Source organism: Dasypus novemcinctus, chromosome 9, assembly GCF_030445035.2.
Source record: "Dasypus novemcinctus isolate mDasNov1 chromosome 9, mDasNov1.1.hap2, whole genome shotgun sequence".
Classification (NCBI taxonomy): domain Eukaryota; kingdom Metazoa; phylum Chordata; class Mammalia; order Cingulata; family Dasypodidae; genus Dasypus; species Dasypus novemcinctus.
Window position 1 is genome coordinate 38,098,245 of NC_080681.1, and position 27,923 is coordinate 38,126,167.

The 27,923-nt window shown below is 35.4% G+C and overlaps 1 protein-coding gene across 1 annotated transcript in view; it reads left to right on the forward strand.

Moving 5' to 3' along the window:
* Positions 1 to 27,079, forward strand: part of GTF2B (general transcription factor IIB) — a 39,241-nt gene extending 12,162 nt beyond the window's left edge. Inside the window, exons 3-7 of the mRNA XM_004469696.4 lie at positions 14,451 to 14,584; positions 16,998 to 17,144; positions 17,279 to 17,408; positions 24,381 to 24,662; positions 26,578 to 27,079. Coding sequence (XP_004469753.1) covers positions 14,451 to 14,584; positions 16,998 to 17,144; positions 17,279 to 17,408; positions 24,381 to 24,662; positions 26,578 to 26,711 — 827 coding nt within the window. The 3' untranslated portion in view covers positions 26,712 to 27,079. The remainder of the gene's footprint in view (positions 1 to 14,450; positions 14,585 to 16,997; positions 17,145 to 17,278; positions 17,409 to 24,380; positions 24,663 to 26,577) is intronic.
* The last annotated feature ends 844 nt before the right edge of the window (positions 27,080 to 27,923 follow it).

The following is a 27,923-nucleotide window of genomic DNA, read 5'->3' on the forward strand; positions in this document are numbered from 1 at the left end:
CATGTCTTAAGCTTTAGAGAAGAATCCTCCCTCACTTCCTCCTAGTTTCTGGTGGTTGCCTGAAATTCTTGGCATTCCTTGGCTTGTAGCTGTATCACTCCAGTCTTTGCCTCTATTGGCATATGTCTTTCTTCTGTTTCTGTGTCCTCTTCTTATAAGGACACCCTAAGCCACTATGTCCTCATCTTAATTTATGTTAATTGTATCTGCAAAGACCCTGTTTCCAATAAAAACATACACAGCTATCAGGGGTTAGGACTCCAACATATCTTTTGGGAAAGGGCACAATTCAACCCTTCACACATAATATTTTGAGAGCACAGAAGAAATCAAGCTGGACAAATATTCTTCAATATACTGAGGGCATGAAATTTGTATCCTTTTTTATATTTCAGATCTTGGTGGTCATAGAGATTTGAATATGGATAACATGTGTTTCCTAATAAATGATCTTGATCGATGGTTTGATTGGGCTTATAAAGTTTTACCTTGTCTGAACTTTTTAGTTTATACCTTGTTATCTTACTATGCTAGTGGGGAGCTAATTTATCAAGGTGATGATGACTTTTTGAAATATTTTAGACATTTTGAATAGCCTTTCATTTAAATAATCACCAGAAAACTTTAGGTACTAAAACTCTTTCATAATTGTTTTTGGAAGATTGCCCATTAATTTCAAACTCATTACTGAATACTCTCCAGTTATCATCTTCAGAAGTATGTATCGCCCTTCTCAAGTGAGTTAGGCAACTAGCAGAGCCCATTACTATCACTTTTAATGAAGTAATTAATAATTTTTAAAATGTACTTACATGATATAGACTACCTTTTCTCCTCTAATAATTTTCTCACTGTCCTTCAAGCCTTCACTCATTGTCTCCTTTGAGGCCTACCATCCAGCCCCAAACCAGTGCCACATGTTTTAGATTTTTCTTACAGCAGCACCTCACTTCCAAGACCAATTTCTGTTTTAGTTATAGTTATGTAACAAACTACTCCAAACTTTTAGTGCCTTACAACAGTGGTTTTATTTTGTTCACTGGTTTTGTTCATGATTTTATGGGTCAGAAAGAACTCACCTGGGCAGCTTTTCTTTTCAGTGTGGCATTGCATTGACTAGGCCTGGAGGAGCCACTTCTGTGATGGCTTCTTCACCTATATTTCTGAGATCTCTCTGCTTCTTAGCCCCCTTACAGGTTTGTTTATCCTCCGGAATTTCTTCATAGTTTTCTCAGGGTGGTCATTTCTTGTACATAATGGCTGGTTAGCAATGAAATATCTCAAGAGCAAGTTTTTTGAGAGAAAAAGCAGAAGGTGGATCAGAGTATATCACAGGTACTCACTTCTACTGGATTCTTTTGGTTAAAGCAGTCTTAGGGCCCACCTACATTGGGGTGGTTGGAAAAATAGTCTCTATCTCAATGTGAAAGTGACAAGGTTATGGTGCAGAAGAACATGTGGATGGGAAGTATTATTTATTGTGGTCATCTTTAGAAAATATAATTTGCCACACCTTTAATGCCTTTTTTCTTTTACTATTGAAATGGCTTCGTAATAGCCTTTCCAATAATTTAGATTGTTTCCAACTTTTTGTGGCCATTTGAATGCTACTCAATGGTTGTTTAACTGACTTTCCTTTTTTATTTGAATTATAAGATTTTTTATATGAAGCATTTTGATTTGGCATAGTTTGGCTCATTTTACCAGTGATCCTTAAGATATTGGTAGTAATCCTTAAAACAGAGCCAATTTTAAAAGCAAGAATTTGTCATTCCTACCATGAAGCTATTCTTTCAGTAGCTTTTGTGGTTTTGTTTTTTAAATATTAGTAGTATGATTTCATCACTGTAAAAGTTGGACAGTAGGTGGCAGTATAATCATATCTAGAGCATCAATTTGTTCATAAATTTGGCCTTATATATTTTTTATACATTGATTTTCAGTCAGCAAAGTATCAGGTTAGTAAGTTGCTGTAACAGCTGTTAAAATACAAAATTGGTCTATCATGAATTTGTAAATTAGGATTTCACCATAAGGAATTGTTTCAAACAAGAGTATCGTTTCTGTTTAAAGCCACTTTTTGTGTGCCATTTAAATCTGAATTCTGAAATTGTTCTTAAAATCAATGTAAGGGGAGCAGATGTGACTTAAGCAGTTGAGTGCCTCCTTCCCACATGGGAGGTTCCAGGTTCAGTTCCCTGTGCTCCCTAAAAAAAAAACAGCAAGCAAAACAAATGAAAAAACTGACTCAGGGAAGCCAATGTGGCTCAGTGGTTGAGCATTTACTTCCCACATACGAGGTCCCAAATTCAATCCACGGCCCACAGTACCTAAAAAAAAAAAGGCAGTATAAGGAAAATAGCAGAAGATTTTGGGTAGATGAGGAAGAGAGATGAGTCACCTGTGAGTTTAGAAAACTCAATCTGGTATTTATACCAGTGAAGCTGAAACATGAATGCATGAATATACATTAAGAATCATCTCGGTAATATGTTTTAAAAGATTTTGGCCCCCAATCCCAGAAATTCTAGTGAAGGTAATACATTGGTAATATATTGAGAAATAAAAATCTGTACTGTTAATTTTACAATTTACCACATTCTTTGAGATCTTCTGTCCTTTTAGCATTTCATCTTTCTTTTCATATTTTCCTTATTTCCAGAGCTAGACTGTAAACTCGTACAGGGTAGATATCTTGCAGTCATGTGTTTCCCTAGCTCCTAGTAAAATTAGTGGCCCTAGAATTACTAAACTGTGTAACTTAGTACATAATTAAGTCGTTACATAATTTCTCCAAGCTTCACTTTCTTCATGTGTAAAATAAGTCATCCTTTTCCCCCAATGAGAAGCGGGTACCCTACATTTCAGAATTGTTCAGAGTCAAATTAGAGAATGTATAAAATATACAATTCTAGTATGAGATTTCAGTGATAACATATTTTAGAGATACAAGTGCTTTTTTTTTAATTTAAAAAAACCTTGTGGAAACAATAGGTAGTCTAAGTCTTTGAGGAGAAAGCATCGCCTTGATGATGCCTTGGGTGTTTTCCGAATGTCATAACTATGGGCGAATCATTTCCCATTGTTTAATTTCATGGTATTTGCTTGAACAGCCTAGGAAACTAAAACAGTACTTTTGGTGTGCTGCACAATTTAGATTGCTATCTTAAGCCATTTTACTTTAATACTATACTAGGAAATATCTTTGGCTGGATTTATAGCTTGCATGGAAAGATGCTTAAATGTCAGTTTAATTTGTTGTTGTACACTATTTTCTTCAGCATATAAGACAAAATGGGTTTTGCCTTGATGTCCTGAACATTGTTTCTTCTCCCTCCCCTACCCAATAATTCTTGTAGCAGAGACTGCTAGATGTTCCCCAATATCCATTCCCCATTCTTTCTTAGTAATAGAATCTCCCCTAGTTTTAAATAGTCATGTGGCTGCACAGCTAGGCTGTATTTCCCAGCTTCCCTTGTACCTAGGTATGGCCATACGACTAAGTTCTAGCCAGTGGTTTTTAAGCAAAAGAGATAGGTGCAACTCTAGATCCTTCCCTAAGAAGGGATGTGCTTAACTTTTTTTCCACTGGCTGGAATGTGGACATCAGGGAAGGAACTACAACAGCCGTCTTATGCTACAAAATTCAAGCCATGTTGAAGATGGCATGTCAGAAAGATAGAATGAGCCTGGATCATGTTATTCCAAGACTACTAAGCATGGACTGTTAATGTGAGAAACTTCTGTCTTATCACTTATTGTTGCTTTGGTTGTAGTAGCCCTACCTGTGTCTTACTATTACATGTCTAGAATGCATCTGGGAATTTGTCTTTGTTTGAACAATCTACTATCTGCAGGGACCCACAGAGACTAATAAGTGTACTGTTGGCAGTGGATTGGCAGGTTATCCAACATCACTACCTCCACTGGGCTGATAATTCTTTATTACAGGATAAGTAAACGTAAAAATCAACATGAAGCTTATGAATACAAACTGTACTATGAAAGAACAGTGGTCCTAAGGATTTAGCAGAAGATTCTGCCCCAGTATACTTTAATTACTAGAAAAAAAAATTACAGAAAATACCAGACTTATGTGATTAGTGAAAAAAATCCTCCATAATGTTTCTGTTAAATGTGTTCAGAGAGAAAAAGACAGTAGAAGAAGACAAACAGAACAGTTTTAGGCAGCAATTAGCAGATTTAACATTCTAGAAAATTGAGTCACTAAAGGAGGACAAACCTGAGACATATGCACAGAAATATAGGAAGAGTGAATGGGAACTTGATAAAAACAAGATATTTATCATAGTGCTGCTCCAAGAGCCACATGAATAAGATAAAGTATTAAAGGTACAGTAGGTGCAATAACTTTACTTTCCTGGAAGATTACCTCAGAGTTGCAAACCAAGACTCCCTCACCCCACTGAGGAATGCATCCTTTTAACATTTTATAATTTTATTAATAAAGACTTGTAAGAAACCAACCAGTAAAAGATTAGTTTCAAAGGGCCTAAAATCAAATTGACAGGCTACTTCTCTGACAAATGCCAACATACAACAACTGATACTGATTCATCAGTTTGTCATATGATACAAAAAGGAAATTATAGAGCGATATTTTTATGAATATAGGCATAAATACAGTGCTGAATTCTGGTTACTAATTATCATATGGAATAGCACTGATGACTGTTAATTGATATATGCAGTTTTTCTCCTTTGGGACACATGGTAGGAACATACTTCCTTACCTCCCTTTGAGGGAAGTATCCTTGACTAGTTTTTGCCTTTGGCACATGAGTGGAAATGTTAGTGTCACTTCCAGTCTACAACCACTAAGTCTGTACATAAAATTCACATTCCCTTCTCCTTATAGTGAAGATGGGTAATGTCCCAGACAGTAGGGATTCCGTAACTTTAAATAAGAGTGACATGGAAAGCCCCCAGCCATCCCTTCATAGACATTAGTGAATAAGAAATAAACTTTAGTTTTAAGCCACTCTGCTTTTGGAATTATTGCCTCAAAATAATTTGTACTAACGGACACATAAGTATTGGAAGAATAAAAGCACAGAAACAACTATGGTTAGTTTTTAAATGTAAGAAGATGCTACGTAAGAAACAACTATTGTCTGCCAAGGCAACAGACGTTTAATAAACTCAATATTTCTAATATAAAATATGCTGGATTAGAGCAATACAGAATTAATCTGTGGCTTTTTTTTTTTTAATCTAAAAACTCTTCAGGAAAGAAAATATTGCCTTGACCAGAAAGAGCTAAAAATTGTTCAGTCCCTTCCAAAATAATATATAGGTTTGGTGCAGTTTAATTTAAAATGAATATTTTGGTAGGAGTGAATTTTTAATTCATTAAGGGTATAATATATGCCAAAAATGCAGAAATCCCAAATATAGTTTGATTTTTGATGGTGCATACCCCTGTGTAACCAACACCCTAATCAAGATAAAGACTATTTTTTTAACCTAGAATTTTCCTTATCCTGCTTTGCAGGTCAGTCAACCACCACCCAGCAGCAACCATTGTACCAATTTCTATCCTTATAAATTATTTAGCTTTCATGTAAGTGTACTTTTTTGTGACTTTTTTTGCTCAAAATAGTATTTTGAAGTATGTTCATGTTACTGTATGTTACAGTATTCCTATTTGCTGAGTAGTATTCCATTGTATACATTTTGCTGTTGATGGACATTTGAGCTGTTTACAACCTTTGGCTAATGTGAATGATGCTACTATGAACATTCTTTTATGAGCCTTTTATAGGAGTGGAATGGCCAAATCATGAATAGGTGCCAAAGTGATTGAACCATTTTAAATTGGTGGGTGTGATTTTGACAATTATTTTCAATTTCTTGTTGAAAAATGGGATGAAACTATCCAATTACGTGAATTTGCCCATTGATATTTGATGGTCTCTTTATAATATAAGAAAATATCCTAGTTAATACTTACTAAATACCAGTTTGTTTAATAGTGGTCCCCAAAGTAGAGCATACATATGTCTCATCCTTAATAGTATTGAAAGAAAACATGAGAATTTCAGTTTTTCAATCTAAAAATTAAGCTTTAATAAATAGTTTAAGAGCTGTACTTGGGTGAAATAGATAAATATATATGTTGGGTATTGTTTTACTGTCCTAGCTGCTAAACCAAATACCATGCAGTGGATCAGCTTAACAACAGGGATTTATTTGCTCACAGTTTCAGAGGCTAGAAGGCTTGCTTCCTCCCAGGGTCCTGTCTCTTCCTGGTTCCATTGACTTCCAACATCTGGCTGTTCCCTGTGGGTTCTTCTCTCTCTGCTCAGTTTCCTTTACTGTAGGACTTCAGCCATATTGGATTAAGGCCATCCTCATTCAGTGGGGTACAACTTAGCCAATAAGATCTTCAAAGGTCATTTTCACAAATGGATTCACACCCACCGGACCAGGGGTTGGGAACTAAATGTGCATTTTGTGGGAGACATTCACTCCCCAACAGATATGTTTACTTTTTTGTATGGGAAACTTGATTTTTAAAATTATATTCAATAAATGAAGGAGGAATAATAACTGAAAAGAAAATTGTAGCTATTATAAATCTTAATGTGTAGACTTTCTGTTCTGGTTTTAATGATGTAAATATCAATATGTGGTTAAAGAGGGCACTGATAAAAGTTGACATGCTTCTGTTTTTAGAACTTTAAAGTATATATGAGGTTGTGTGAATTTGCTAATTGGCAGGCTTCTTCCTTGTCAAAGATCCATTATACCCCAAAATTATGGCTGCCTTTGCACTACAGCCTTTTGAAAAGATTCTGTATTGCAGTTTCTTTCAGATAATTTTCAAAATGCTACTTCATTTAGATTGTCTTCAGATGAAATCCTTTACATGTACTGATTTTTTTTCTAAATGAATCTGCCCTATTTCTTGTTACAAATGTACTTAATCTGTTGGTCTGGTTGCTGTTTTATGAAGTTATTTTGGAAATTTTATTTCTTCCAAATGCTGTTTGTGAGCAGTTAAATATAAAAAGAGGGAATGACACTTAGCATAAACAGCAGATAATCTTGTATGAGTCATTTAGATTGTTACCACATAAGTGGAAAAATTTCATCACTATCCAGCATTTGGGTTTTCTATTTATACTATATGAGGCTAGCTTTAAAAAAAATTTTTTTTTAATCATTTTGCCTTGTTAAAGGCAATATAAAACAGCAATAAAAGAAATTCATAGTAAGTTACTTTGGGGCCAAAAGAAAAACAGTGTGAAGTGAATCATCTTGGGTGATTTAATGCTTTCTTTTCAGATTTCTAGAGACCATTAAAGATATGGGCACACCTACCTGCCTTTTCATTTGCACTGCTTGTTTGTTTTAATTTTATTGATACATATTAATAAAGCATACAATTCATCCAAAGTGTAAAATCAGTGGTATTTGGTTTAATCATGTAATTATGTATTCATCACTAAAATCATTATTAGAGCATTTTCATTATTTCAGTGATAAAAAGACAAAACAAGAAAATTCTTCACCTCTCTCTCGCTATGCTTCCCCTGCTGTACATAACTGATTTCTGGCTGTTCTTGCACAATTATTTATTAGGTAGTTTTTTTGAGATACAGTCAACATACCATACAGTCTATCCAAAGTGTATAATCAGTGGCTGTTAGTATAATCACAATGTTGTATATTCATCACCACAAAAAATTTTAGAACAGTTTCATTACTCCAAAAAGGAAAACTCCACACCACTTCACAGTCCTTCTCCAGACCTATGTAACTACTAATCTAATTTCATTTTTATAAGTTGAATGATATTTACATTTTATGTAAATGGAATACAATATGTAGTACTTTGTGTCTGGTTTCTTTGACATTGCATAATGTGTGTTTTTTTGTCTGAGATTAACATCTTGTAATATTAATGTATATGTGTTCAGTTTCAAAGAAAGATGGTCCAAAATACAATTTTAACCCATATTCATATTTCATATGCAGTTTTATTCTATTATCCAGTCCCATGTTACATTTCATAACTTTCCTTTTAATAATACACATGACCTTATACTTTCCCTTTAAACCACTTTCATACCCACATAATAATACTGCTAGTTTTTAACATTATGTTGGACTTTTACTTTTTCTGTTAATTTCCAAACATTAACACAATCCTTTTTACCCACTCTGTACAAGTTAATCTTCAGCTTTCCATTCTTTAACCTCATTCTGTTTTCTTGTGACCCATATTCAAGTTTGTTAACTCTATGTGTAAATATACACAATATATTTAGTTCATAGTTGTGCAATTATACAGTATCTGTCCTTTTTATGTCTGGCTTGCTTCACTCAAGATAATGTCCTCCGGGTTTTTCCATGTTGTCATATGCTTTATTACTTCAGTTCTTCTGACAGCTGCATAATATTCCATTGTGTGAATATACCGTGGTTTGTGTATCCTTTCATCAGTTGATGGACACCTGGGTTGTTTCCACTTTTGGCAGTTGTGAATAATGCTGCTGTGAACATCAAAGTCCAGGTATCTGTTCATGTCACTACTCTCAGTTCTTCTAGGTATATATTCAGTAGTTGAATTGCTGGGTCATGTGGAAAATGTATATTCAGCTTCTTTAGGAACTGCCAAACAGTCCTCCACTGTGGCTGTACCAGTCTACATTCCCACCAAGAATGAATAAGCATTCCTATCTTTCCACATCCTATCCAACACTTGGAGATCTGTCTTTTTAATAGTGGCCATTCTAATAGGTGTGAAATATCTCATGTAGTTTTGATTTGCATTTCCCTAGTCTCTAGTAATGTTGAACATTTTTTTTTCATGCGTTTCTTCACCATTTGTATTTCTTTGGACAAATATCTATTCAAGGATTTTGCCCATATTTTAAGTCTTTTTATTGTTGAGTTGTAGCATCTCTTGCTGTGTCGTGGATATCAAACCCTTATTGGGCATACGATTTCCAAATATTTTCTAACATTGAGTCAGCTGCCTTTTCACCTTTTGACAAAGTCCTGTGAGGTACAAAAGTATATAATTTTGAGGAGGTCACGTTTATCTTATTTTTTGTTGCTTGTGCTTTGGGTATAAGGTCCAAGAAACCAAGGTCTTTAAGATGTTTCTTCGTTTTCTTCTAGTAATTTTATGGCCCTGGCTTTTATATTTAAGTCTTTGATCCATTTGAGATGATTCTTGTATAGGGAGTGAAATATGGGTGCTCTTTCACTCTTTGGGTTATTGATACCCAGTTCTCACACCACTATTTGTTGAAAAGATTGCTGTCTCCCAAGCCATTAACATAGCTTTTGTAGTTTTGTCAAAAATCAGTTGGCTGTAGAAATGAGTGTTTATTTCTGAACTCTCAATTCTATTCCACTGATCAATGAGTCTGTCTTTATACTATTTCAACCACTGTAGCTTTGTGTAATATGTTTCAAGGTCAGACAGTGAAAGTCTTCCCTGGTTGCTCTTCTTTCTTGGAATGCTTTTGGCTATTTGGGTGTACTTTCCCTTCCAAATGAATTTGGTAATTGCCTTCTCTATTTCTGTAAAGAAGGCTGTTGGAATTTTGATTGGTATTGCATTTACTCTAAATCACTCTGGGTAGTATTAACATCTTCATGATATTTAGTCTTCTGATCCATGAATCCAAAATGTTTTCCATTTGTTTAGGTCTTCATTGATTTCTTTTAGCATTGTTGCTGTAGTTTTCTACATATAAGTCCTGTACTTTTTTGGTTAGTTTGATTTCTACGTATTTGAGTCTTTTTGGTGCTATTGTAAATGAAATTTTCCTCCCTGATTTCCTCCTAAGATTGTTCAGTACTGATGTATAGAAACATTTTTGCATGTTGATCTTGTATCCTGCCCCTTTGCCAAACTCATTAGCTCAAATAGATTTGTCATAAACATTTCAGAATTTTCAAAACAGGATCCTGTCATCTGCTAATATTAAGAGTTTTACTTCATCTTTTCCTATTTGGATGGTTTTTTTTTTCTTCATTGCTCTAGCTAGAACTTCTCACACAATGTTGAATAACAGTGATGACAGTGGGCATCTTGTCTTGTTCCTTATCTTAGAGGGAAAGCTTTCAACTTTTCCCCATTGAGTACATTGTTGACTGCGGGTTTTTCATACATGCCTTTTATCATATTGAGGAATTTTCCTTCCATTCCTGACTTTCAAAGTTTTTATCAAGAAAGAATGCTGTATTTTGGTGAATGTTTTTTCTGTGTCGATTGAGATGATCATGTGGATTTTTTTCCTTCAGTTTGTTAATGTGTATTAAGTTAATTGATTTGCTTTGCAAGTATTTTTTTAGAATTTTTACAATTATGTTTTTTTAGGGAGAGTGGTCTGTCGTTTTCTTGTAGTTTCTTTATCTGGTTTTTGTATTAGGTTTATTTTGACTTCATGAAATTTTTTGGGTAGGGAAGTAGATGTGGCTCAAGCAGTTGGGCTCCAGTTTTCCATATGGGCAGCCCCAGGTGTCAGTCCCAGGGCCTCCTGGTGAAAGCAAGCTGGCGTATGCCACGGAGAGCTGGCTCAGCCAGATGATGCAACAAAGGGAGATGCAGAGGAGAGACATTGAGAGACGCAGCAGACCAGGGAGATAAGGTGACTCAGGCAATTGAGTGCCTCTTTTCCACACTGGAGGTTGTGGGATCAGTTCCTGGTGCCTTCTTAAAAAAAGGGGGAGGGGGGCAGCGGCGGACTTGGCCCACTGGTTAGGGAGTCCGTCTACCACATGGGAGGTCCGCGGTTCAAACCCCAGGCCTCCTTGACCCGTGTGGAGCTGGCCCGTGCACAGTGCTGATGCACACAAGGAGTGCTGTGCCATGCAAGGGTGTCCCCGCTCAGGGGAGCCCCACGCACAAGGAGTGCGCCCCGTAAGGAGAGCCGCCCAGCACGAAAGAAAGTGCGGCCTGCCCAGGAATAGCGCTGCACACATGGAGAGCTGACAGAACAAGATGACGCAACAAAAAGAAAAACAGATTCCCGTGCTGCTGACAACAACAGAAGCGGACAAAGAAGACGCAGCAAATAGACACAGAGAACAGACACCCGGGGTTGGGGGGGAAGGGGAGAGAAATAAATAAATCTTTTAAAAAAAAAAAAGGAAAAGACAAGCAGACGCAGAAAGAACACAGGCGAATGGACAGAGAGAGCAGACAGCGAGTACAAAGAGCAACAAGGGGGCGAGATTTGTTGGGTAATTTCTTCAATTTTTTGGAAGAGTTTAAACAGGAGTTAGGTAGAAAGGGAGATTGAGAGGGTCAGATCTCTTTAATCCTTGCTGGCCCCCTAAGCAAACAATGGTATACCCCTATGCCCTCACCCCCCAACCTGGGACACGGCAGGCCATATTTGTGGGTCAAAAGCTGTCAACCTTAGGTTGTGCCCCTCTCTCTTCCCCTTCCTGGGCAGATAGATCCTTGGGGGCCCCATTGTCTGTAGCTGCCAGCCCCAAAGCCTGAGGACTTAAAAGTGTCTTATTTGTATGGGGGAAGATGCCTGCTGTTTCAGCTGCGGTTTTTAACTCACTGTTTTGCCGTTGTGTTTCTTTTCCTTTGCCCCTCTCTCTTCTGGGCAGTGTCCAACCTTCCCATGGTGTCCTTAACCCTAGAAGATTTTCTCTAGGCCGTTTCTGCCTGTCCTCTAGCAACTTTTCTGGGAGAGAAGAGAGTCCCATGTCTTTATAGTCTGCCATCTTCCAGAAGTCCTCTGCTCTGTTTTTTTAATGCATTAATTTGTGTTAATGAAAATATTAGAAGTTAGTGATTGTATCTGAGTTGGTTTTTGTTTTTTAAGCACTTGTAATTTGGCAAGTAACTATAGTTTGAAGGCCACGGTAGTCATTTGTACATATGTGTTTTTATTCTGCCAAATAGAAAAGTCAGGTTCACTTTTTCTCCTTAAAAAAATAAGTAAGTAGAAATACTGTGGTATCTACCACTTTAATTGGTGGATTATGTTAAGGGAATTAAAGTTAATCTAAAAAATCTTGTTCCATTATTTATACCATAAATTTATTGAAATGATATAAATGTATTGATATAAATTTATTGTCATGAAACAGGTACAATATAATGTAATTTTAATTTTAGGTAAAATAAATATTTACACACTTGAATGAAAAAGGCAGAAAGAATATATACAGGAAATCAAACTCTGTAGGGTGATCTTTTTGAGACATGGACCTTGTTATCAGTATTGTAAGGTTTCAATGCACAGTGACAAATTTTATGATATTTCAAGGTAAGTTTTTAAAATCAAATTTCTGTAATTAAAATTACTTCCCAAGTTTAGTGATGTTTCTTATTATGAGGAAAAAGCAGATAAATCCATCATGATATTTGGTCCATTTAACAACCTTTTTCTCCTTATGTTGAACCACATACTATCTGATCTGTTGAAATTGCCTTACAACCAATCTACTTTTTTTTTTTTTTTAAGATTTATTTATTTATCTCCACCCCCCACCCCGGTTGTCTGTTCTCTGTGTCTGTTTGCTGCATGGTCTTTGTTCCGCTTCTGTTGTTGTCAGCAGCACGGGAATCTGTTTCTTTTTGTTGCGTCATCTTGTTGTGTCAGCTCTCCATGTGTGTGGCGCCATTCTTGGGCAGGCTGCACTTTTTTCATGCTGGGTTGCTCTCCTTATGGGGCGCACTCCTTGCACGTGGGGCTCCCCTATGCCGGGAACACCCCTGCATGGCAGGGCACTCCTTGTGCGCATCAGCACTGCGCATGGGCCAGCTCCACACGGGCCAAGGAGGCCCGGGGTTTGAACCACGGACCTCCCATGTGGTAGACGGATGCCCTAACCACTGGGCCAAGTCCGCCGCCCCCAGTCTATCTTCTTGATTTTCTTTACGTTACCCATTCTCATAGACCCTACCTCTATTCTCATTCCCTTTGTGACATGGACACATACATGATAGTCTAGATTCTAAACAGTTTCTCCCTGATGATTTGACTCTTCAAAGAAACACTTATTTTCCAAAGCCATCAGCAGTAAATCATTCTTGGTTACTGTTTACCTACTTTGTTAAATAGAATATTGAGATTAGAATATGACCACTATATTCTGTTTGTAAACATTTTAATTAATGTACTATATGTAAACTAGAACATTTTGTACTGTCTGCATTGAATTCCTTCCTTCTTGTCCCTTCTGCCTCCCTTCTTGTCCTGATCAAAAACCTATAGCAGAGCACTCTGCTACTTTTGAAGTCTAATGTAGAAGCTACTGTTCTAAAACTTTGCCTCTCATTTTCTACCCCACCCTCCAAAAAGAGAAACTGTCAGAATATCTGCCATCTTTATCTCATATTGAAGTTTGAACTTTTTAAGTACTTTATGTGAACTGTGTATGTCTTAACTTACTTAATCTTTGCAGTCTTTTAATTTTATTGGGAGAGTGAAGGCACAGAAATGAAGAATGAATTTACCCAATATTAAACAGCTAATAGCAGGGTCTATACTCTTAACCATTACATTAATTGATTCTCAGTACCATAACTTCTTTAATTGCTGCTGTAACTGATTTCTGCCATTTTTTTCTGCTTATTGTAGATACACAAAGATGTAAATGGCCTGGTTTCTGCTTTCAACTTTATCAGACTTTCAAGCTCATGTTTTAGAAATGCAGTGTAGAATAGACTTTGGAATAAGATGTACATTTCAGTTCTAGTCTGTACAATCTTAAGCAAATTAATCTTATATGCAAAATGGCAATGAAGTGGTTCCTGCCATTATAAGACTGTGAGGATTAAATGAGAATATTCACAAGGGCATAAAAACCATCCTATGTAAGTGTTCAGTGTTAACTCTTGTCTCCTGTATAGATGTTACCAGCTATTGGCATTTCTCACAAAGTAGTAATCAATATGGTCTTGATTGTCTGGTCTCTGGTCTCTTGGTATGTTGTTTGGCCAAAAATATTTTTTTATTAAATAGTTGCTTTAAAGCATAATATTGTGTTTAATTTTCTACAAATCATTTGCAAATGAAAACTTAGTGTTTTTTTTTTAAATATTAAATTATGTACATTGATGCCATTCAGAACAGTGTTTTCTGGTTTTCTTTCCATGCCTGTTGCAAATTTTGTGTACAATTTGGTTCTGAATCATTACATTGCTTTACCTTTTTGTCACTTACGTGCAGCTTTATTTTGCTATATGTCTTCATTCTGATTAACTTTTTCCCCAAGAGCTAGAAAATGACTGATCATAACAGTGTTTAAAGAGTATTTATTGTCACAGTAGTTTAAGTAATGTCACGACAATTGTGTGAGACGTGGTATTTAAGCAGGGGCCTGTATGACTGTGTTGAGATTTCCTGATGATCAAAGGACTGAGTTGGGCATTCGATAGTGTTAGTAAGGGAAATGTACCTTGACGAGATGATACGGATTTGTGTTTATATTCTTAGGTGACCGGGTTATTGATGTGGGATCTGAATGGAGAACTTTCAGCAATGACAAAGCTACAAAAGATCCATCTCGAGTTGGAGATTCTCAGAATCCTCTTCTAAGTGATGGAGATTTGTCTACCATGATTGGCAAGGTAATAAGTCCACTTGCCTGGAAATACTTGGTTGCAGAGAGACCAAATACCAGAGAGTCTGGGAACTTTGCAAAAATACCAGCCATTACCCCAGTGAGGGAATCTTGACCTGTGACTAGATTTGCTAATAGTGCCATTGTGGATGATGGTTGCCTTGTGTTTTTTCCAGCTTAAAGAAGTGATTTACACATAGAAATTAGAGTCTTTATATCTCAGGCCTTTGTTTTCATGCAGCATATTTTGCACAAAAATTGAGCTGAGTGTATGTGGTACTAATGTCAGTGTTGCTTAAATATCAGGAAAATCCTTTCTTTTCATTTTATATCACCAAATATAAATGGTAGCTTAGTATAACTATTTCCTAATATGGCAAATTTATGACTAAGCTTTACTTTCTACACGTGTGAAGTGAAGATAATAGTATTTCACAGAATTATCTAGGTTTACATAGGAATGTATGCAAAATAATTATAACACAACATGCACCATGTAGTATGTGGTCAGTAAATGGTAGCTACTATTATAGAAGACATTAGTAATATTTCTTCAGACAAGCTGGCACTTATTCTCTCTGCATAGGTAGAATAGTAGTATTAGTGACAATATTCTAAAAGACTAATGAAGATCTGCTATTTTATGACTTAATTTATACCACTGCAGAGTCTCTTTTCAAGAAACTTGTAAAAAAACAGGTATGATATTTTCATGCTCTATAAATTGCATATAAAATTTGAAAAGTATGGTGTAACCTAGGTTAAAAAGTTTATAATATTCAGAAATATCTTTAACCTAGGTTATTTCTACATTTGCTTTAGCCTTACAGGCTAAAGAATACTAAGGGCATTTTAAAATATAAGATTCCATATAATTGTTGTCTTTTTTTTTAATGTTTAATTCTTTTTCAGTAGGTAATAACTCAAAAACAAAAGTGTAAAAGAATTCAGTAGATACTACCTTGGCCCCCAAACTCTCAGTTCCTCCTACAGCCCCCTTGCCTTTCCCAAAACAGGTAACCACTGTTAGTTTCTCCTTGTATCCTTTGAAAGTTGTTTATGCTTATATGAAGAAAAAAAAAAAGACGCCACATTTATCATATTCTAAATTTCTGTATTTATTTGGGAATATTTCTGGGATTTCTATCTTGCTCCATTTGCCTACTTACTAAAAGTCCAAAACTATACTTTTAATATCTGGTAGGACTAGTATTTCCTCATTGCTCTTCTTTTTCAGCATTTTCTTCTTGAGTCTTTTCCATATAATCTTCAGTATCACTTTCTTTAATTAAAAACAAAAACTTGGTTATATTTGCAAATTGACTTAGAGAAAATTGACTTCTTTGTTGATAAACCTTCCTGACCAAAAACATTCTATACCTTTTCATTTTCCTACATCTTTTGTGTCCGTCAGAAGGATGTTTTACCGTTTTCTTCATGAAGGTCTTGCATGTGTCTTAAGTTCATTCCTAGGTATTTTGTTTTTTCTTGCTAGTCTTGATTTTGCCACTTTTTAAAGGATTCTCCCATTGTTTATAGTAGAGTTCAGTGATTTTTCTTGAACAGTTTAAGGAAACAAAGATACTATCTGTAGAGAGTATTAGTTTATTACCTCCTTGCCAATCTCGTACTTTTTTTTTTTAAAGGAGGTACTGCGGTTGAATCCGACCTCATACAATGAGAAGCAGATGTTCAACCATTGAGCTACACCTACGCCCCTGAATTTTGTACTTTTAATTTTTCTCTTTCCTATTATATTGGCTAATTTTTTCTAGTCCAGTATTACATAATTGTAGTGAGAGGAGGTGCCTCTGCCTTGTTTCTGATTTTACTGGTAATTCTGCTAGTTTACAAAAAAAATGGACTTTGAGTTTGGTTCACTTGCTTTTTTAGTACCTTTGGAGATGATTATGTGATTTTTTTTTCTCCTTATGCCTACTAATATGCCTGTTTATACTACTAGATTTTCTAGATTTACTAAATTATTAATATTCTTCCATTTATAGAACAGTGTCTACTTCATGATATTTTTAATATGCTGTTATATTGTTTTCTAGTATTTAATATTTTGCATCACAGTCATAAATGAAATTAGACTTTTTTTCAGTCACTTTTCATCAGATTTTGGCATCATTGTTATGTTCACTTCATATCCTTTTTTTTTAAGTTTTCTATTTTGTATGTTCTTGAACAGTTGCTTCAAATTATATTGTATAAGTATTTGATAGAAAACTTTGTTAAAACCATTTTAACCTGATCCTTAGTGTGGTACGTAGCCTTGTACTAAGGGAAAATGCACAGGGTAGGTTTCTAGGGCAGTTTATTTTTCATATGGAATCAGATCTTATAAGTCACATTGTCTTAGAAACTGTCGAGTTTTCAAAAAATGTTTGCCTGAGTTATAAAACTTTGTTTCATAGGGTACAGGAGCTGCAAGTTTTGATGAATTTGGTAATTCTAAGTACCAAAATCGGAGAACAATGAGTAGTTCTGATCGGGCAATGATGAATGCATTCAAAGAAATTACCACTATGGCAGACAGAATCAACCTCCCTCGAAACATAGTTGTAAGTTCTTGTCTACCTCCTTTAAACTGTCTGGCATTGACTTAGGTAACATAATATAACGAATACATGAAATTTTGGTATTGCAACTAAATAAATGGCCTAAGTTAGTTAAATTTACTTTTTCTGCTTTGAAGGACCGAACAAATAATTTATTCAAACAAGTATATGAACAGAAGAGTCTGAAGGGAAGAGCTAATGATGCCATAGCTTCTGCTTGTCTTTATATTGCCTGTAGACAAGAAGGGGTTCCTAGGACATTTAAAGGTAAGTTTTTAGCTGCCTAGGTAAAAATGTTTTCATCTGTATCATATTAAAGTAATGGACCAAAAGTCAAGCAGTTTTGACACAAAGAAGCTAAATCATATCTTCTGCAGTCACTTCAGCATCATTTGTTGATTGCCTACTTAGTTTGTTTTCTTGACAAATTCAAACTAACTTTTATTGACCAAGTTGTTTTTTGGCTCTTTTCTCATTTAAAGTCATTTTAGTCCGTGTAAATCCACTTTGTTCTCTGCTGGTAAGATAAATTAACTAATCATTATAAGCTTTGAGGCCTGCTGTCATGAACCAGAGTAGGCTTTGCGGTAAGTCTTTACACTTGAAGTAGGGAAAACATTTTTTACTCCTAAACAAGGTGTCATCAGATGAGGGGCTCAGACCTTAGGAAGTAGTGAAATTTTTTTTCTGTTGAGGTATATGGTTTGTACTTTTGCATCTAAGTTGGAGACTTTGAGAGATTCATATTTTTCATCCAGTTTGCATACCCACAATACATGACAGCCTATTCACAGCGTTACTTTAACATTTAAACTGGATTTTACTGCCAAAGATCAGTTTTGCTTAAGACATAATCATCCTTTTTTATCCAGTGAATCTTATATCAAATGAATAGGCAGTGGCCTTTATCGGCATCTTTTTTGTTACTATTATAGCTAAAACAGGCTTTTGTTGAACTTCTACTAAAATGTTTGGTAGTTGAATATTTAGACTATAAGGTCAGGTAATTTATCTTTTAGATCTACCCTATAGTAGTAGTAACTGCTTCTCCACATGACGTTGCATAGATTGAGTAACGTGTTCTAGCTTATTTTCTTTCATCTTGATAAGACTCCTTACAACAGATTAATATATAAATATTTTAAGACAAAAACAACAGAGGAAGGGCAAAGAAGCTATCCAAGGGAACTGCTTTGGGGATATGCAGACCAGGAGAGTACTACGTATCATCCAGGAGGGAGAGAGTTAGACAAAGGCCAAACAAAAACTAGAAACACGGAAAAAATGCAAGGATATAGAATAAGTGCAACCAAGTGTCAACGAGGAACCTTTACACAAAACAAAATAAAACCCTAGAATAGAAAGAGACGCTAACCATCTGAATAAGCCCATCATGATAAGCAAATGCCTAGACACCAACAAAAAATTGTGAGGCATACTAAGAAATAGGAAGACATGGCCCAGTCTAATGAACAAACTAAAAAATAGGAGGAGATGCAGAATGTGGAACAACTAATCAAGGATGTTCAAACAAATACTGTGAATCAACTTAATGAAGTTAAGGAAGAGGTAAAGGATATTAAGATGGCACTGGGGGAACACACAAAAATCATTAAAATACATAAAAAGATAACACGTCTGATGGTAATGAAGAGCACAATACAAGATTCAAAAATATCCTGGAGGGAACAGAAGTGGCTCCAGCAGTTGAGTGCCTGCCTCCCATATGAGAGTTCTGGTTCCTCCTGAAGCAAACAAGCAGACAATAAGTGCAATGAGGGAAAAAAATGAGCAAACAGACGAGTCATTTGGGTGCGGGGTAATACACTGGAAGCACATAACAGCAAATTTGAACAGGAAAAGGAAAGAATTATTGCCATCACAGATAGTACATTTGAAATTACACAGATAGAACAGATAGATAAAAAGATAGAAAAAAAAATTCACTAAGGACTAAGGCAATTGAATAACAACACGAAATACACATATGCATTATAAGCATCCCAGAGGGAGAAGGGAAGGGAAAGGAGACAAGAGGAGTGTTAGAGGAAATAATGGCTGAACATTTCCTAGCTCTCTTGAGGGACATGGATGATGTACATGTCTTGGAAACACAGCACAGTCCAAACAGTATAAATCCTAACAGGCCTACCATGAGACCATATACCTATCTAGTTGTCATACACTTATGACAAAGAGAGAATACTGAAAACAGCAAGAGAAAAGAAATCACATACAAGGGGAGCTTGATAAGATTAAGTGCCGATTTCTCATCTGAAACCACAGAGGTGAGAAGGCAATGGTATAACATAGAGTGTTAAAAGCAAAAAACTGCCAGCCAGGAATTCTGTATCCAGCAAAACGGTCATTCACAAATGAGGGAGAGTTCAAAATAGTCACAGATAATAGAAATTAAGAGAGTTTGTCAATAAAAATACTAAAGGGAGTTCTGCAGGTTGAAAAGATAAAAACAGGAGAAACAAACTTAGAGGAAAGTATAGAAAGGAAGATTATCAGTAAGAATAACTAAAAAGATAAAGAGAAATTAAAAAAATATGACACATATAAACCTAAAGAAAAAAATAGCTAATGTAAGTACTGCTTTGACAGTAATAACATTGAATATTAGTGGATTAAACTCTCCAATCAAAAGACTAAGATTGGCAAAATGGATAAGGAAATATGACCCATCTATATGTTTGTAGAGAAACTCACCTTAGACCCAGGGTCACATGGAGGTTGCAAGTGAATAGTTGGAAAACAGTTTTACATGCAGACAAAAAGCATGGGAATAGCTACACTATTACTGGAAAAAGACTAAATGCAAACTATTATGAAAGACAAAAAATGACTGTATATTATTAAAAGGGTTAATCTATCAAGAAAGACCAATTATAAACATTTATGCACCTAACCCTGGTGGCCCAAAATACACAGGACAAACATTGGAAAAACTAAATGGAGAAATAGATGCCTCTACAATTATAATAGGGGACTTTAGTACACCATTATCACCATTAGACAGAACATCTTGACAGAGGGTCAGTAAAGAAACAGAGATATCAAATAATATGTTTGAGGATCTAGACCTAATAGATTAAACAGAATATTACCCCCTACACAGAATATTACACCCTATACAGAAGGATATACATTCTTCTTGAGTATACATGGATCATTCTCCAGAATAGATCATGTGCTGGGTTATAGAACAAGTCTCAGTGAATTCAGAAAGATTGAAATTATGTGAAGTAATTTCTTGGAACACAACAGAATGAAGCTGGAAATTAAGAAGGGGCAGAGAACCAGAATAGGCACAAATATATGGGAGTTAAACAACATACTCCTGAACAATCAGTTGGTTGTCGAGGAGGAAATTGCTAAAAAAATCAGTAACTACCTTGACTTGAATGAAAATGAGATCACAGCATATTGAAACCTATGGAATGCAGCAAAAACAGTGCTGAGAGAGGGATTTATAGCCATAAATGCTTATATTAAAAAATAAGAAAGAGCTAAAATCAAAGATCTTACTGTACACCTGGAGAAACTAGAAACTAGAAAAAGGACAACAAACTAATCCCAAAGCAAGCAGAAAGAAGAAAATAAGAAAAATAAGAGCAGAACTAATGAACTTGAGAAATTTTTTTTAAAAACTTAAAAAATTTTAACAAAAAAAAAAGCTGGTTCTTTTGAGAAGATTAATTGATAAACCTTTAGCTAGACTAATAAAGGGAAAAAAAGAGAAGATGTAAATAAGTAAAATAGAAACTGAGAAAGGGGTTATCACCAATGATTCTGTAGAAATAAAGAGTATCATAAGAGGATACTTTTGAAAAATTGTATGCCAACAAGATAGATAATTTAGATGAAATGGACAAATTTCTAGAAACACACAAGCAGCCTACATTGAAGGAAGAAGAAATGTATGAACTCAGTAAACCAATCACAGCAAGTGAAGGGAACATTTCCTAACTCATTCTGTGATGCCAACATTACACAAATACCAAAGCCACATAAAGATGCCACAAGAAAAGAAAACTGCAGCCCATTCTCTAATGCACCTGGGTGTTGAAGTCCTCAACAAAATATTTGCTAATCATATTCAACAACACATCAAAAAATTATACACCATGATCAAGTGAGTTTTATCCCTAGTATGCAAGGATGGTTCAACATCAGAAAATCATTCAGTGTAATACATCACATTACACATCAAAAGAAAAAAGTCACATGATCGTCTCTATTGATGCAGAAAAAGCATTTGATAAACTACAACATCCTTGATAAAAACCACTTCAAATGATATGAATAGTGGAGCGGGTGTAACCCGGTGGTTGAACACCTGGCTTACACATATGAGGTCCCAGGTTCAATCCCCAGTACTTCCTAAAAAAAAACCAAAAAAGATTTAAAATGATAGGAATAGAAGGAAACTATTCCTGTGAAAAACCCACAGCTAACATCATACTCAGTGGTGAAATCCTAAAGACTTTTCCTCTAAAATGTGGAACAAGACAAGGATGTCCACTGTCACCATTCTTATTTAACATTATCTTAGAAGTACTTGCTTGAGCACTGAGGCAAGAAAAAGAAATAAAAAGCATCCATGCAGATGACATCCTATGTGTAGAAAGCCCTGAGAAATATACAACAAAGCTTCTAGAGCTGATAAACGAGTTCAGTAAAGTGGCAGGATATAAGATCAACACACAAAAATTAGTAGCATTCCTGTACACTGATAGTGAGCCATCTGAGGAGGAGGAAGACGAAAAAATTCCATTTACAGTAGCAACTAAAATATCTAGGAATAACAAGATATAAATGACTTATACAGAGAAAACTGCACAATATTGTTAAAGGAAATCAAAGAACACCTAAATAAATGGAAGAATATTCCATGTTGATGGATTGGGAGACTAAACATTAAGATGTCTCTCCTACCTAAATTGATTTACAGATTTAACACAATCCCAATAAAAATTCCAACAGCATTTTTTTACTGCCTTGGAAAAGCTAATTATGAAATTTATTTGGAGGGCAAGGATCCCCTAAGCCAAAAACATTGAAAAAGAAAAAAGGAATTGGAGAAATCATGCTACCTGATTTTAAAATATACTACAGGCATGTCACTCTGTAATATGCCTGCAGTCCATATCTCAGACTGCGTACTTTTCTCCTTTTCTTGTTTCTTAATAAATTCTTCCTTGCCTACCCCCCAATTGTGTTTAATGCCTTAAGTCACCTTAAAAAAAATTAAAAAGAAAAATAAAACATACTACAGGGAAGCAGGTTTAGATCAGTGGTTGAGTGCCTGCTTCCCATGTACGAGGTCCCAGCAACATCCCCAATGTCTCTTAAAAGGTATAATAAAATTTAAAAAAAAACAGAGCATATTACAAAGCTCCAGTGGTGAAAAATGCATGGTAGTGGCACAAGGATAGACATAATGACCAATGGAACCAAACTGAGAGTTCAAGTACACAGTCAACTGATATTCGACAGGGCCACCAAGCCCACTCAACTGAGACAGAATGGCCTCCTCAGCAAATGGTGCTGGGACAACTGGATGTCCATATCTAAGCGAATGAGAGAGGATCACCATCTCACACCCTGTACAAAAATTAACTCATGATGGATCAAAGATCTAAATATAAGAGCCAAGACCACAAAGCTCCTAGAAGATAATGTAGGGAAGCATCTATGAGACGCTTGTAGTAGGAAATGGTTTCATAAATTTTACACCCTAAGTGCAATCACTGGAAGAAAAAATAGATAAATGGAACCTCCTCAAAATTAAAAACTTTTGCCCTTTAAAGGAGCTTGTCAAGAAAGTGAAAAGGTAGCCTACACAATGGGAGAAAACATTTGGGAACCATTTTCCAAAGAAATATGAATGGCTAAAAAGCACATGGAAAAGATGCTCAGCATCACTAGCTATTAGGAAAATGCAGATCAAAACTACAATGAGATGTCATTCTATACCTTTTAGACTGGCAGCTATTAAAAAAACAGAACAAGAGTTGGAGAGGATGTGGAGGAAAGGGAGCTCTTCTCCACTGCTGGTGGAAATGTGTAGCCACTGTGGAGGATAGTTTGGCGGTTCCTCAGAAAGCTAATTATAGAACTGCCATACGATCCAGCAATCTCACTGCTGGGTATATACCCAGAAGAATTGAAAGCAGGGACATGAACAGATACATGCACACCAGTGTTCATAGTGGCATTATTTGTTATTGCCAAAAGTTGGAATAAACCCAATTGTCCATCAGCAGATGAATGGATAAGGAAATTATGGTTTATGCATACAGTGGAATATACTCAACTGTAAGAAGGAATGAAGTATTGACACATGGGACAATATGGATGAATCTTGAAGGCCTTATGTTGAGTGATGCAAGCCAGTCATTGAAGGCTAAATATTACACGACCTCACTGATAATGACCAAAGCAAATTGAGCAGACTCAGCTAGAGTTAGTCTGGAAGATAGGTTTTGAGGAGATAGGTGAGCTGATACTCAATATGGACAAAATATATGATAAGGTGGAAAGGGGGTAGTTTGGCAGTGGATGGGAGTGATGGTGCAAAGATGTAGAGTGGGATTGATGGTGTTGGAATGTGAAGGTGACTATCATGGGGGGTTAGATTATTTATGGAACTTGGGGAGGGCTGAAAGAAGGAACTCTGGGGATTTGTAGGTCTGTGGTTAAAACTGCAGTGGTGCAAATATTCTTCTGGCAGTGTGGCAGGGGAGGGTTACTGGTGCTGGGCATCAAGGTTGGGGGGTGTATATGTGAGATAGGGCACACCTGGGCATGCTTCCACAGACTATGAAAGTGTTCATCTTGTCATAGGTGTTTTCTCAGTGAGTAGAGACCCACACAATAAACAGTAAAATATTACAACCCCCCTCCCAAAATGTTGACTAGTTGAAGAAACTTGTTTGCATAAATTGAAACTTCAGAGAATATAGTATTTTGAAAGTTTGACATAAATTTAACTTTTTTAACTTCTTTCAAGTATGGAAAACACTTGAATTAACTCTATGGGCAGTATCGCTGAGAGGATCAGGGTTTCATCTTTAAGGCAAGGTTGAATTGTTTACAATTAATGTGTATTATTTGTATCAGAAAGTCTTAAAAATGAACCGTATGAGTTTATATCATCTTTCAGTAAAGGTGTATATTTAAAATGAACTGTGTGATTTCATGGATTTTTTTTTCCTCATTTTTTTTTAGAAATATGTGCTGTGTCACGAATTTCTAAGAAAGAAATTGGTCGGTGTTTTAAACTGATTTTGAAAGCTTTAGAAACCAGTGTGGATTTGATTACAACTGGGGACTTCATGTCCAGGTTCTGTTCAAATCTTTGTCTTCCTAAACAAGTACAGATGGCAGCTACACATATAGCCCGTAAAGCTGTGGAATTGGACTTGGTTCCTGGAAGGAGCCCAATATCTGTGGCAGCAGCAGCTATATACATGGCCTCACAGGCTTCCGCTGAAAAGAGGACCCAAAAAGGTAGGATTCTTCATCAAGAACAGCGGTAATGAAATTGTGAAAGCACATAATATGTGATTATATTTCTATTTGTAAATATTAGGCAGGTAAATTATCCAGAATCCCACTTAAGATATATTTCCTCTGCATCAAAACTTAAGAAAATATAATATTTTGCCTTTTAAGTGGTTCAAATAAAAATGTTTGAAGGCAAAATCTTATGTATAAACAATCTCTCTTTTCCCTTTTAAATTGAGTACTTCATTTCAGTTAATAAAATTTTCATTTTTAGAAGTTCTTTCCCACCTCCACCCTCTTATTTACCTTTGTCATGCTCTCTCACTACCCACATAGTACCCTACAGATTGAAATACTGTGTGTTGACCATCAAACTTTAATCTTCTGTGAAGCTTTTCTTTTTTCCTTTCTTATAGTATTCACAGTTTCTTAATAAAAGTATTCACAGTTTCTTAATAAAATACTGAAATTAGCAGACAAAAGTAGTTCAGCCTTCTAAAGCTTCTAAAGGGTTGCAGGCAAACTTTGAAACAGGAGTATAGAGTGAATTTCTTTACAGTCATGCATTCGTGGATTACTTCTGTGACCCCAAAAAATTAACAAGAAAAAAGAGCATTCAGTTCTAAATAAAAATAAAGTTGTGAATTACTAGCTGCAGTGAACCCTATTCAGAACAGCCCTTCACTTAAGGTTAGGCTGTAAGTTTCTACATTGATGAAAGCAATATATAATATAGAGGAATGAATAGAAAGAGGATGCAAGCCATTAGTTATCCTTCCCTTTTTCCTCCATCCTTTTTTTAAAGAAAAATTTGAGTCTTTCTGTAAAATTGAGGAGGAATAGCCAGATAGATTGCCCTTATCTTTACGCCTAGTCGTAAAGCTTATGCTAACCAGCAACATAAAAATGTTTATCTCAGTGCGTTCAGCTTCATTATGCTTTATATGAAGCGTTTTCTTGAGTTTAAGGCCCTTTTCTTACTGCCCAGCAGCCAGTTGATATTCATCAGTATCTATATCTGGAATACTGTGACATTGAGAGAAGTAAAATTAGCTGATTGCTCACTGTTTTCAGGCATCCACACTGAAAATAGTTAAACCTCATATTTGGACCGAAAAGATAGTAAAGTGAATTTACATCAAGGAATATGTCTAAAAAAATCCATTCTGATTAGGTATTTATAATAACTAATCAGATATTATCGAATGGAAGTCCTCTCTGATTTCCTTTTAAAAGAAAAAAAGTGACTTTTAATGACTTTAAAGGGAAAAAGTGTATCCATTCCTAGCATTCTCTAACAGATGAGAAATGCTCACGTGAACACAATATATATGCTTACGTATGTTTTTGTAATAGTGAAAACATCTGTATTATGATATACAGCTATAGAGCTGACTGATCTCAGATATACGTAGAGGGGGAAAAGAGGTTATAAACTATAGTATGATCCCATTGTGTTTTTAATAAGGTCCTCTTTACAGAAGTGTGTTGAAAAGTTGCAGGGAAACGTTCAAACAGAAGTATAAAGTTAATTTCTTTATAAAAATGTACTCATGGGTTACTTCTGTGATCCTCAAAAAGTTTGATAAAGAAAAAGGAACAGTCAGTTCTAAATAATGACAACCAGTATATAATAATTCTCACTCAGAGCTATGTCCTGAACACATATTAAATGATTTAATACTAATGACAGCCCTGTGAGGTAATAAGTATGATCATTATTGTTGTTGTAGTTACTGACTTTAGTGCCTGCTTTCTATTTTTTAGTAATTATTTCCATCAGTTTTTTTTTATTATTATTTTTGGTTTTGATTTTTACTTTGGTATTTTATATTACCATATTTGTTAGAAATTGGAATGTGAGTGGAGAGAGAGGTAGGGTGGAATTACACTTAGTATTTTAATTTTTGTCTTTTAGAAATTGGAGATATTGCTGGTGTTGCTGATGTTACAATCAGACAGTCCTACAGGCTGATTTATCCTCGTGCTCCAGATCTATTTCCTACAGACTTCAAATTTGACACGCCTGTAGACAAACTACCACAGCTTTAAGGTGAAGCCACTGTCAAAGTCTTAACGGATACTGAACTTTGCCTGGTGTACATAGCCTATACAAAGTGCTGGATTGAGCCTTTAATGAGAAAAACAAAAAACATGGTACGCATTCCAGGGCTAAATATTAATTGCTTGGCATTGTGTATGTATATATTAGTGAAACATATTTAATGATTCAAATTTCCTATTGAACTTGCTTTCTTTTGTAGCAATCTAGAAAACTGTATTTTGGAAGATATTTGGAATTATGTAATTCTTGAATAAACACTTTTCAAAATTAGTTTTTGTTGTAATTACAAGTTATATGTAATTTATAATATATAATTACAAATGCATATTGCAGCTAATAAAATTGATAGTAGTCATTGTTTTCTCTTCTTTATACATAATTAGGTGTTATTTTTAGTTTTATAAAGTGATGGAAATAGCAAAGGTTTTTGCGAACCATTGTTGACATCTACAACATATTTAGTTTTACAATTTGAAGGGAAGTGTGTGCAATCTCAATTCAATTATATTTTAAAATATGTTCTCACTTCCAGAAAATTTTGTTTTCATTTGTTTTCATCTTGCATTATATGCCTCCTTTGTCAAAATGAAGAATGAGGCTTTTTTTTAGTAGAATTTTTGGTTTCAATGATGCACAAATAGTATGGCTTAGAATAGTGATTCTCAACTGGGGATATTTTTGCTACACCTTTTCCCACCCTCCTACAGTAGGCATTTTGGAATGTCTGGAGGCATTGTGATGATCAGATGTTGTGTGGAGGTGGGATTTGGAGGATGTCCTATTGGCACCTAGTGGGTGGAAGCCAGGGATGCTGGTAAACATCCTACTGTGCACAGGACAGTTACTGAGAACAAGATTTATCCAGCCCAAAATATCATAGTGCCAAGAGTGAAAAAACCCTGCCATAGGGGCATCACTTAAATGAAGACAATGATTTAACAGTATTTTGCCTAAATCTTGAAAAAACTTGAAACAGTCCTTTTATTCTGCTTGGTAAAACTTAGAATATAAAAATCAACTTAGAACAGATAAATTAAGCAAGTTTGTCAGGATTCACATTAGCTTCTTTAAATGTCAAGCTTCCATGGAAATTGAAACGGCAGAGTGTCATCAGAGTGCAAATATAGAGGTGAAGACATTTGAAATCCTTGTTAATTTAAATTGTATTAGAAAGCTTCTCTGAAATTATGTAAGTCTAT